The sequence below is a fragment of the Saimiri boliviensis genome, chromosome 3 (genome assembly GCF_048565385.1).
Source record: "Saimiri boliviensis isolate mSaiBol1 chromosome 3, mSaiBol1.pri, whole genome shotgun sequence".
Lineage (NCBI taxonomy): Eukaryota > Metazoa > Chordata > Mammalia > Primates > Cebidae > Saimiri > Saimiri boliviensis.
The window spans coordinates 62,525,392-62,536,384 of NC_133451.1; the positions used below are offsets into that span (position 1 = coordinate 62,525,392).

General features: G+C 35.0%; 1 protein-coding gene across 1 annotated transcript in view; it reads right to left on the reverse strand.

Moving 5' to 3' along the window:
- Window positions 1-10,781, reverse strand: part of TMPRSS11D (transmembrane serine protease 11D) — a 60,708-nt gene extending 49,927 nt beyond the window's left edge. The window contains exons 1-2 of the mRNA XM_003931894.4: window positions 10,689-10,781; window positions 9,352-9,451 (exon numbers count right to left, since the gene is read on the reverse strand). Of these exons, the coding sequence (XP_003931943.1) occupies window positions 9,352-9,359 (8 nt within the window). The 5' untranslated portion in view covers window positions 9,360-9,451; window positions 10,689-10,781. The remainder of the gene's footprint in view (window positions 1-9,351; window positions 9,452-10,688) is intronic.
- Between the last annotated feature and the right edge of the window lie 212 nt (window positions 10,782-10,993).

Genomic DNA, 10,993 nt, shown 5'->3' on the forward strand with positions numbered 1-10,993 from the left:
CGATGCATCTCTCAGAATGTTTCCCTGTCAGGTAACACATGATCCATGTTAACTTTCTGTAGGATATAAATTAATGAAGGATTTAGAAGCTCCTATATACAACTCAGTGTGATCTGATTTGTATTGCTCAATAGAAAGTGCCAAGATATTCTTCACTCATCATTATCTCTACAAAATGTGTCCCAAAGAGGTGAGAAATTTGGCACATCACACTCTAAAGGAGTGCATGGCAATATTTTTTGCTTCAAATGTGTGCATCCTCCAATGTTTGATTTGATTTTTTATAGATAGACCTAAACCATAACATTGGTTACAATGTTAAACATTTTGGGGATGGGAGTGAGGAGATGAGAAGGGAGGCACCGTGAATGATGGAGTAGAATAAATAAGAAAGAAATATTTCATTAAATGCACAGGTTAAATAAATAAGTTTCAGCACACATTGGGTGAAATAAGTCAGATGACATAATAGAATAGAGAATCCAGAAATTTACTGAAATTATTTTCTCACAGCAACTGATTGAGGCTCACTTAGTAGACAGGAGTGGATACTGGAATCAGAGCCTCATTTGTATTCATCATGGTTCATTCTATTTAACTATATCTACTAAATCATAATTGTTCTCAGAGATAAAAGGTGGCTTTTAGTGAATCACAGACCAAACCCAAGATTAGTTCTGTGAAATGTGCTTGAGTAATATTTAGTTGCATCAATATATTTTTAAAAACAACATCTTGTATTCAGTCCCCTCTGAATTTCATCCTACTGGCTTCTTGCCTAGATTGTCTTCAGAAGCAGAGGAAAGAACAGAGCTTCTCAGTTTTATTTCCCCAGGATGATTTTGTGTTATAATGAAATGAACAAAGTTCCAAGGTCTATGAAATGAATACTTTTGATGCTATGTAATGTGTTCCTCAGAGCTCATGAAAAATGCTGTCCATATATTCTGTTATCCAGGGAGGCAGTACGCACGGTACAGGGAGGGGTGAGAGGGAAAAGCTGCTGTAATCAGAAAAAGCTGATCGACAGGAAGCAAATCCCTTCTTTGGATTTTAGTTTTTTTCTTTGTCATTGAATGAAGAATCAGCAAGTTTCCTCACCACCTTCACACTGTTCTCTTCCTCCTCCCTTCTTAACAAGAAGGCTCCTTCTTCCTTCCATGACTAGCCATGTATAGCTCCTCCCACCACTCCTAAATACTTTCAATCTTCGCAAACACTTTATTCCCCTTAGATGATCTGTCTGCTTATATGTTTATGACCTGTCTCCTCATCCACAACCTGTCTCAACAAACTGCTCCATGAGAGAGACAGCACAAGATAGCAGTGGAGAGCACAGACCCCGAGACTGGACTAATTGGGTTCAAATCTCACTTCTGCCGTCTATTTGCTGTGTGAACCTAGGAAGCCACCTAACTCCTCAATTTCCCTGTCTGCAAAATGGAAGTGACAATAATACCTACCTCCTTGTTGTTATGAGTATAATGAATTAAAAATTTGTTAACACAACTCAATGTCTGGCATTTGGTCTTATGTCAGTGATTGGTAAATCAAATAAAATGAAAGCAGGCACCAACTGTGGTTTGTTTTCTGCTGTATCTCCCAAAGTATTCAATGATCTGTTTATTAAGTGAATCTGTACAGTAAAAGGATAGGTTAGATGATGGAAAGCAGGCTCTGTCTACTTTGTGAACCTTGCCATGGAATCCAATACTGGCACAAAAAGCCACCTAAGAATGGGATATCTTTCTGTGTCCTGAACAAACTTGTCTTTCTGTCTATTGAACAAATGTACTTGCTTACTCTCTTTGTTCTCTTTTTATATAAAGACTACTATGAAATACTAGTCCTGCCCAGAGGCCTGTGTTTTGAATTACTACACAGGTAATGCAGAAAGGTAATATATTACAATAGTGATAACCGTGAGTTTTATAATCAGACAGACCCATGTGATCACTGGGAAGTAACAAAACCTCTCTGAGTCTTAGTTTCCTCATTCATAAAATGGAGATAATTACGTGCCTCAGAGGGTTGTGAAGATTACATAAGATGCTGTTTATAAAGTCCTTAGATTCTGGTGTATGTTCAATAAATTGTAAATTTGGTAGTCTTTCTATATGTAGAACCCAATGATGGCTAAAAATAATATAATTTTTAAAAACAGGCAATAGAATAGAGGTACTTTATTTTTATTTTAAAATATTTAATAGAAAAATATAAATTTATATATTCAAGGTGTACAACGTATTTTTATAACATTTTATAAGATTGATAGCATTCTGTGGAATCATAGAATGCTAGCAATGGAAGAGAGTTTCCAAAATATTCACTCCAACTTTCCTATTATGCAGATAGATAAACTGATCTTCAGTTTGATTAAGTGGCACCACAGAGGGGCCAGCATTTACACCTCTTGACTTTTTTGTCTGTGCTTTTTTTCTGAAGTTTTATTGTTTTTTGCAATCCAAGACATGATAGGCACTTTATAGATACAGTGCTTATTGAATAAGTGTAGGAAAAACTAATAGCTATTGAGTACTTATTATAAGATTCTGCCAGGCACTTAGGACACTTTTTTAAAGATGGCCAAAGAATTGTCCTTGCCTTAAAGTACTCATGCCTTACTGAAGAAGGATATTACATAGTCCCCTTAGCAGCCTTTCTCACCCTTGAATATCCCCTTCTGTTGAAACACTCTTTTTCTGTTGATTTCCATGATTCCATACTCTTTTTATTTCTTATCCCACCTCCTCTTTAAATATCTTTGGCTAGTTGATTCTCCTCTATTCAACCTTAAGTGTCTGGTGTTGCTCTATGCTCTGTCCTGGGTATTCTCCTTCCTCTCTAGTTGATCTCATTCAGTCAGTTTCAATTACCATCTGAGCCAATAGTTCTCAAATGTTTGTGTGCATAAGAATTACTTGAAGACAGCCAGGTAATCCCAGCACTTTGGGAGGCCGTGGGTAAATCACCTGAGGTAAGGGGTTTGAATCCAGCCTGACCAACTAAAATACAAAATTACTAAAGTCTGGCCAACTAAAATACAAAATTACTACTAAACACACAAAAATCAGCCAGGCATGACTGTAGTCCCAACTACTTGGGAGGGCGAGGCAGGGGAATGCCTTGAACCTGGGAGTAGGAGGTTGCAGTGAGCCAAGATCATACACCTGCACTCCAGCCTAGGCAACCCAGAGAGACTCCATCTAAAAAAAAAAAAAAAGAAAGAAAAAAAAGAAAAAAGTAAAAAAGTAAAAAGAAAATAATTACTTGAAGACTTGGAAAAGTGCAAATTTCTGTACTGAATCCAGTACCCACCCATACTATTTCAGTAGGTCTGGTTTTGCATCTCAGAGTTCTGCATTTTAAACAAGTAGCCTGGGGGATTCAGACAGAGACAAACTAAAAACTACACCTGAGAAACCCTGATGTGTATATGATTTCCAGACTATAATATCCAGCTGCATCTTTCACATATCTCTATTCAGTGCTTAGAATTCAGCATTTCCAAAGCTGAATTGATCATCTTCTTTCTAATTCTCACAACCTTCCTTTGCCTCATCAAATAGGCCTTTTTCTGACATTTTCTTTCTTAGTAAATGACACTAAAATTCACCAAGTTACTCATGTAAAAAGCCTGAAAATCATACTTGATACCTCTCTCATCCCTCACATCCAATTGAATGTCAAATCTGGTTCTTTCAGCTTCTTAAACATGTCTCAAGTTGTACTGCCACTCCCACCACTTAATCCCAGCCACGCTTATCCATTTTCTGAAATACTGAACTAGCCTCCAACTAGTCTCACTTCATCAATAGATAACTCCTGTCTCCACAGAGATTGTTCTCTATATGAAGCTAGAATCATCTTTTAAATTTTCTTTTTTTTTCTTTTTTTTTTTTGTTTGAGACGGAGTCTCACTCTGTTATCAAGTTGGAGTTCAGTAGTGTGATCTCAGCTCACTGCAGCCTCCTACTCCCAGGTTCAAGGCATTCCCCTGCCTCAGCCTCCCAAGCAGCTGGGATTACAGGCATGTGCCACCATGCCAAGCTAAGTTTTGTATTCTTATTAGTGACGGGGTTTCACCATATTGGCCAGGATGCTCTTGATCTCTTGACCTTGTGATTCACCCACCTTGGCCTCCCAAAGTGCTGGGCTTACAGCCATGAGCCACTACACCCAGCCTAAAAATTCTAACGTAATAACATCTCGGCCCTCTTTCATCTTTAACAATTTTGTGTTTCTCTGAGGATATAATCCCAGATCTTTAATATGCTCTTCAAGAACAAGTATAATCTGCTTCTTGCCTCCCTTTAAGTTTCTGCTTAAACAATGCTTCTTCAGAGAGGTCTTCCATGAGCTTCTAGACTGGTTTAGTTTTCACTATTATAATACTTATTTCAGTGTTATCGTATTAAACAAATCATAATGAAATTACATAGTCTCATGTTAATCACCAGTCCCATGTTAATCACCAGTCTTTCGGATAGGAAAGTTTGTGGTTTTAAGTAAAGACTTCGGTTTGCTCTGCTGAGATTTCAACAGAGTAAATGTTTTCAGTGACAGTTTCCATTTATCTTAATTACCCAAAGTTCTTAAACTCTTCTTCACAGCACCACTGCAACTTTAATTCGGTAGGTATTTGCTTGTTTAATGTTTTTTGGTGTCTGTCTACCCAGTGAGTACCATGAGAGCAAGGTCTGGGCTTCTTTATTTCAGTTCTGTATAACGAGACATAACAGCTCTTCACTCCAATTAGACACTCAATAGATTAATGAATGAATAAAGCATAATATAAGGCATAATTATATATATCATAAAAGATGTATAAGTATAAATAAAGCACTAGGGTATGTAGGATTCAAAATGATTTATTTTGCCATTTGATATTAAAAGTTGCTTTGAAGTAAGAGCATTTTGTGTTTTCCAGTGAATGATAGTGGATTTGAGAGATCATTAGCTTATGAAAACCATTAGCCTGATGGAATCACACAGAATGTAAGTGGGGCTACAGAAGAAAAGCACTCAAAATCTGGGGGACAGGAAAATGAGTAGAATCTAGTTACAGAAACTCAAAAAGTTTGACCCATTGAGTAGGCAAAAAAACAGGAAAAATGTTTTGGAAGCTTTGTGAAGATCATGTTTCAAGAAAACAATGGTCTTTGGTGGAGTGATTATGTAAACCCACTGAGATCTGACCCCTGGATTTTGCGATGTAGAGCAAGACAAGAGCTATTTCAAAGCTGTGACAAGCAGAAACTATTTGCACTGGGAAAAGAGAGAATAAAGATAAAAATGCATACACCATTTGACTCAGAAAATCTATTTCTAGGAACATACCCAAGAGAAACTCTTGCATATTCGTACCATTGGACCTGTGAAAGAATATTCAGCGCTACATCATCTGTAATGGTAATATATTAGAAAAGTGGATATATAAGTTATGGGACAGTCTTACTTTGAAATATTATATAGCTGTGAACATGAATAAGCTATGCTTACTTTATTGCCTATAACATATATATTGATCTCATTTATACAAATTTCAAAGGCAGGTAAAATTAAACCATATTTTTTTGGGGAATATATCCATGATGTTAAAACCATGAAGAAAATGAAGGAAATGAGGATACAATGCCACATAACAGTTACACTGTGAAAAGTGGGGAAAGGTCAGTGAGTGGACAGGACATATTGCAGAGGTGCCCACAGGGTCTTCTAAGGTACTGGGGATGCTATAAGGCTCATTTTTTTAAAATTAGACTTTATATGTGATATGCTTAATAATAAAAAAAAGCAAAACAAAGTTAATGGAGGAATAAAATAAAAATAGAAGCAGTAAGTCTAGACAGATCTTTAAAATAGTTTTGCCTTTAAGAGTAAGAGATGAGAAATGAGGCAATAGCTGGACAGGGGATATGTGTCAAGGGAGGGATTTTTTTTTAATTGGAGATAGTGTGGCATGTCTTTATGCTGACAGAAATATTCAGCAGAGAAGAAAATGCTACATCTTAATTTATTCTTGCACTATTAAACTCATGTGTATATCTTGGCTAAGAAGTAAGCTTATCAGAATAAAAACTTGTCTAGCTTGGAAAAAATAGACTCGGTGGCTTTTATTTATTTATTTATAATTTTTAATCTTTTTTTGAGACAGGTTTTTGCTTTGTCACCCAGCTGGAGTGCAGTGGCACAATCACAGCTCACTGCAACACTGAACTTCTGGACTCAAGTGATCCTCCTGTCTCAGCCTTAAAGGAATACAGGCATGCACCACCATGCCCATCAATGACTTTTTGCACCACTACCTTGAACCCTGAGTGCATATATTATTTTATTAATCATTGATACACTTGTTCAAACCTCTGGCAAACAGATACTGTAAATATTTCATAGAATCTGCTTCATGTTTCTGCTGAATGACTCATCAGTATAAACTTTTCTAAAGTTCCTTTTATTTATAACTATCATAGGCAGTTATCCAATTAATGACTTGAGACTTGGGATGATGCTTTATTTTACATGTCATTAGCATATACTAAAGCTAGACAAAGAATACTCCCCAAAACTGTGAAATCATACCAAGTCTTCTTTGCTCAAAGGAATGGGATCCTTCAAGTTGAAACAATATCTTTTAAGAAATGGGATTGGATAACTTCAGGTTCTCTTATAACAGTAGATATTGACTTCCTTTCTCATGACTTATTTTAGGGGTGCCATAGCTATTTGGGAGTTGCAGTAGCATAAGAATTAGGTAAGTTATGAATTTCTGAGAAAATAGATTGGGAGTGCCTTCTGGAGGACAAATTGGAAGTGGCATGGGATAATTTTCTAGAAAACATATAATCCCAGATGACTGACTGCAGCTGATCTACCTGTATGTGGATTGATCCCATACTGTCATTAGAAAAACATTTTGGACAATGCAGTGGCTGCTTTAGCATGTGGCCCAAGATTCCGTAGGTGAAAACTTGTACTTTAAATGCACTATTTTGGGTTTCATGACTGTAAAGACAAACTGATGTCCACCTGCCTAATTTCTATGGAGAAATAGATCTTTTGCCTAATGATTTACAATTTTAAGCATGTTTTTCTAAATTGCCATAGCAGTTCAAAAACCAGGATTGAAACAACAGGTATAATTTGGAATGCATTTTTGATAGTGATGGCTTTCCCCCGCCGACTTTTGTCTCGTTCTTTTGGGCTGTTGGGAAGCAGGGCATCTGATTGTCTTTGACATGTCTCTGCAGTCAGCTAATCACGTCTTGAGCACAGACAAAAGGGAAGAAAATGGAAATAAGATTTGTTTGGTAGGAAGAGTCCTGCTAAGACTTGTCTGTTCCTGAGCTGAGATATGCTCATTTACCTTAAATCTTTCCATAAACCACATTCTGAATTCTAGTTTATAAATCTTTATCCTGTTTTCCAAACCCCATCTCATACTTTTTATGTAATCTAGTTGTCATAGATATTCCCATGGTGAACCTGAGAATGACCAAGGATCTGAAATGAGTTAACACAGCTGTTGGTGTGCCCTATGCTAGAATTTCCTTCTTCAGGGAAGGAGAGAACAAGGTAGATAAAGAAAGGAGCATTTCACCTTGCAGCAGCTTGGAAGAGAGCTGGGAGTTGAATTTTTATAAAAAAAGCAATCCAATCATCTGAGACAGCCCATTTTCAACCAAATTATTTCAGAATTTACCTGAAGATTTATCTAAAATTATGTCAAAATTACCTAGAATTACCTAAAAATATATATTGTACAATTTCATTTCCCTTCTGTTACAGGATATGGACACCCAGCTACTATATATTAGGAGTCGATACAGACTGTGTAAGAGACAAAATACTCCAAAAAGTGTGATCCTTAGAAACCAAAATTCCATAGAAGAGTTCTTTGTAATTGGCAAGGTTGGCTCTGATTGTCAAATTTCCTGTACAATAATGGATCAACTTAGAAATTTGATTAATCCATAGCATTCTAAAATTGTACAACTCTTTCAATATTTGTATTATTTACATGTCTTCTTTTATTATTTTCCATTGAATGTTTTGATATACATTTGGCTGCTTATAAGGGCAACATTTTAAAATCACAGCAATTTCTTTAAAATTAAAATGTTTCAGCAAAATACATTTTAAAATGTACTATATTACTCAAACAATATTAGACTATTATAGTTTAAGAATAATAAAAAATATAATGCATCAATTCACTGCTTTCATACAATAAACCCGATTATGTTTTATGTTCTTTATTAGACTTTCTCCCATGTAACTTTACAAAGTAGTAGCTGATGAGAAATATAATTTTGTGATTTTTTTACATAAAATGAGAACAAACTCAGTATGTAAATTAGTTCATAGGTTTTTAACCTACTTAAACAAATTTCTTATATCTATTATATGAATATGAAATAATTTTATTTCTTCTGCCATTGGAAGCTTAGACAGCTATCCACTTTTTACTCATATTCAAGTGCACATAATTGTCTGTTTATTTTTATTATTTAAAACGGTTTGACTTTTGATTGAATTTTCCAATGTTCAAGAGATTTAAAATAAATACAACTGCTCTTATCATAGCCGACACATTGTTCATGCTTTTTTTGATCCTTTCAATATGACTAATCAGTATCATGTTTGCCCGTTTTCATAGAAAAATAATGTGCATAACACATATACTCAAGGGCACACATAAACACATGCAGTTATATAATTTATTCATTGTTTTGAGATTTTAACATGTGAGTCGATTAGCCCACAACTTTTTGCTTTTTTATGTGAAATTATATGAAAACAATTATTCATTAACTAAAAAGAAAACCAGAGAGACATTTTTTTTAAACACTAGCAAGAACTTTCTTGAAAATAATTCCTCATCTATATAAAAAGTAGAAAAATACCATACTTACTTTCTAAAAAGTGTACTTTAGGATTCATGGCATATTTATTTAATAGCTAGCAATAAAACTCTAATGGAAGTCAAAATACAGAACCCTCTAAAAGTTCTAAACAACAGAAGAATTATTTCCTAGTTATACTTTTAAAATCCACTTTTTGAAATACTACCCGTGAGAAACAAAACTACTTCCTTATTTAAAGATAGGTTGCTATAATGCTAAGCAGTATTTTTGGGCTTATTAGTTTTATTAAAAATTCAGCTAAGCAACTATGTACCTTATGGAAATAATATCAAGCATATTATCTAAACAATATCTAAGGGTTTAAACAAAGTTTTCAGAGAAGTAACTAGAGGTTTGCTAGACATAGTCAAAATTTCCTAAGCTTCTTTATAATTTTCACATACTGTCAGATATAGTAAAACTTTTAAAGCTACAAAGGACTTACCTATACATTTTAATCCTTAGTGAAGAGGTTCTTTGTTCTGCCTATTCAACTGCTTTGAGATTCCCACTCAAATGAATGACTGTCATGTATTACGTGTGATCTATAGTTGAGGACAAAGGAGGAAATCTCATGTAATTAGAATCTAACTTGTTAAACAAGTTTGAGAGAATCAACTTAAACCAATCGTATGACTTGTGGAACATAATTAGAAACAGACAGGGAATTTCACAAATTGGTAAGAAATTTATTTATTCTGGTAAATTGAGATTAAACACAATTACAGTTGACAGGCATTTTGTGAAAGTCTGCGACTACTTCACAATTGTAAAGTGGCTTTTAGTTTAAGAGGATTTGACATTTTTTGCTCATGTTATCATATTGTCATACATCTCATTCCTTAGCACATCCAGGCAAGAACTATCAGAATATACTTTCCATACATTAATGGGCACTACTTCTGAATTACCTCATCCCTATGATTAAATACTGTTTTTTTTTTTCATAATATATGAAACAGAGGTGTAGAGCAGTAATTGAGTAGGTGCACAAAGTAAGACAAGCAAACAGAATAGTTGGAACTAAAATCCACTTTGTCTTTTTCCAAATCTGATCATTTGAAAAAGGTATGCTAACACACTACTGCTAGAAGAGGAGCAGACAGAAGACAGCAGTGTGAGTGTGTGGGAGGTTAGGGTAAGGATGGAGAGCTCAAGAAAGCAGGCAGGACTACCGTGGAGGGCAAAGGAGACAACATTCCTGTCTAACATTGCAAAGAAGCAGGATATAAATTTGGAAGGTTATGCTGGGATTATTTTGTGAGAAATAATGAATGCTAAAGAAATTGGAATTTGTAACATAATGACATTGGGTGTTAAAATTTGAATGCTAGTCTTAGCTTTTTCACCAACTAATTGTGTAGCTTATGAGAAAAAATTTACTTATTTCTTCATGAGTCACATGTACCTACTAAGAAAATGGGAAACTGTATCAGGAGGTCTTAGAGGACTGTTTAAATTCTAAAATTCTATGACTTTATCTTGTAAAGCACTGACAAATAATGGTTAATAAATTTACTCTAGTACTGCAATTTCAGATATATTCAATTACTTGTATGTTTTTCATATAATGTGCAAACCAGACAACGGAAACAAAACATATTTTTATATACCGTATCTCATGCCTGACATTCTGCATTCTGCCATTGTTTTTTTTTCAGATATATATATATATATATATATATATATATATATATATATATACACACACACACACATATATGTCATTTTATTTCCTGGAATACCCAGCAGCAAAGGCCTTTTTACCACGTAGGTACTTACTCAACATATGTTGCGTAGATGTCCAGTAATTAATGTATTAGCGCAGATCCCAGAACTTGCAGATGAGTTGGGGAAAAGGCATGGGGAAAATTGAATTCAGTCTGAAAGTGACTTCCTGCATGCTCAAGATGAGCTCAACACAGAAAGGGAGGTGGGGCAGGAAATCATGGTTTGTGAGGCAAAGGAATTGTTCATAACAGGGACCAGTTTAAAGATGTTGACTCTTCATTTTTACATCCTCAGGGAGTGGCAGGATAAGCCTTGACCTATTCCCTTTTTAAGAAGTTGTATGAATGAGAAATGTA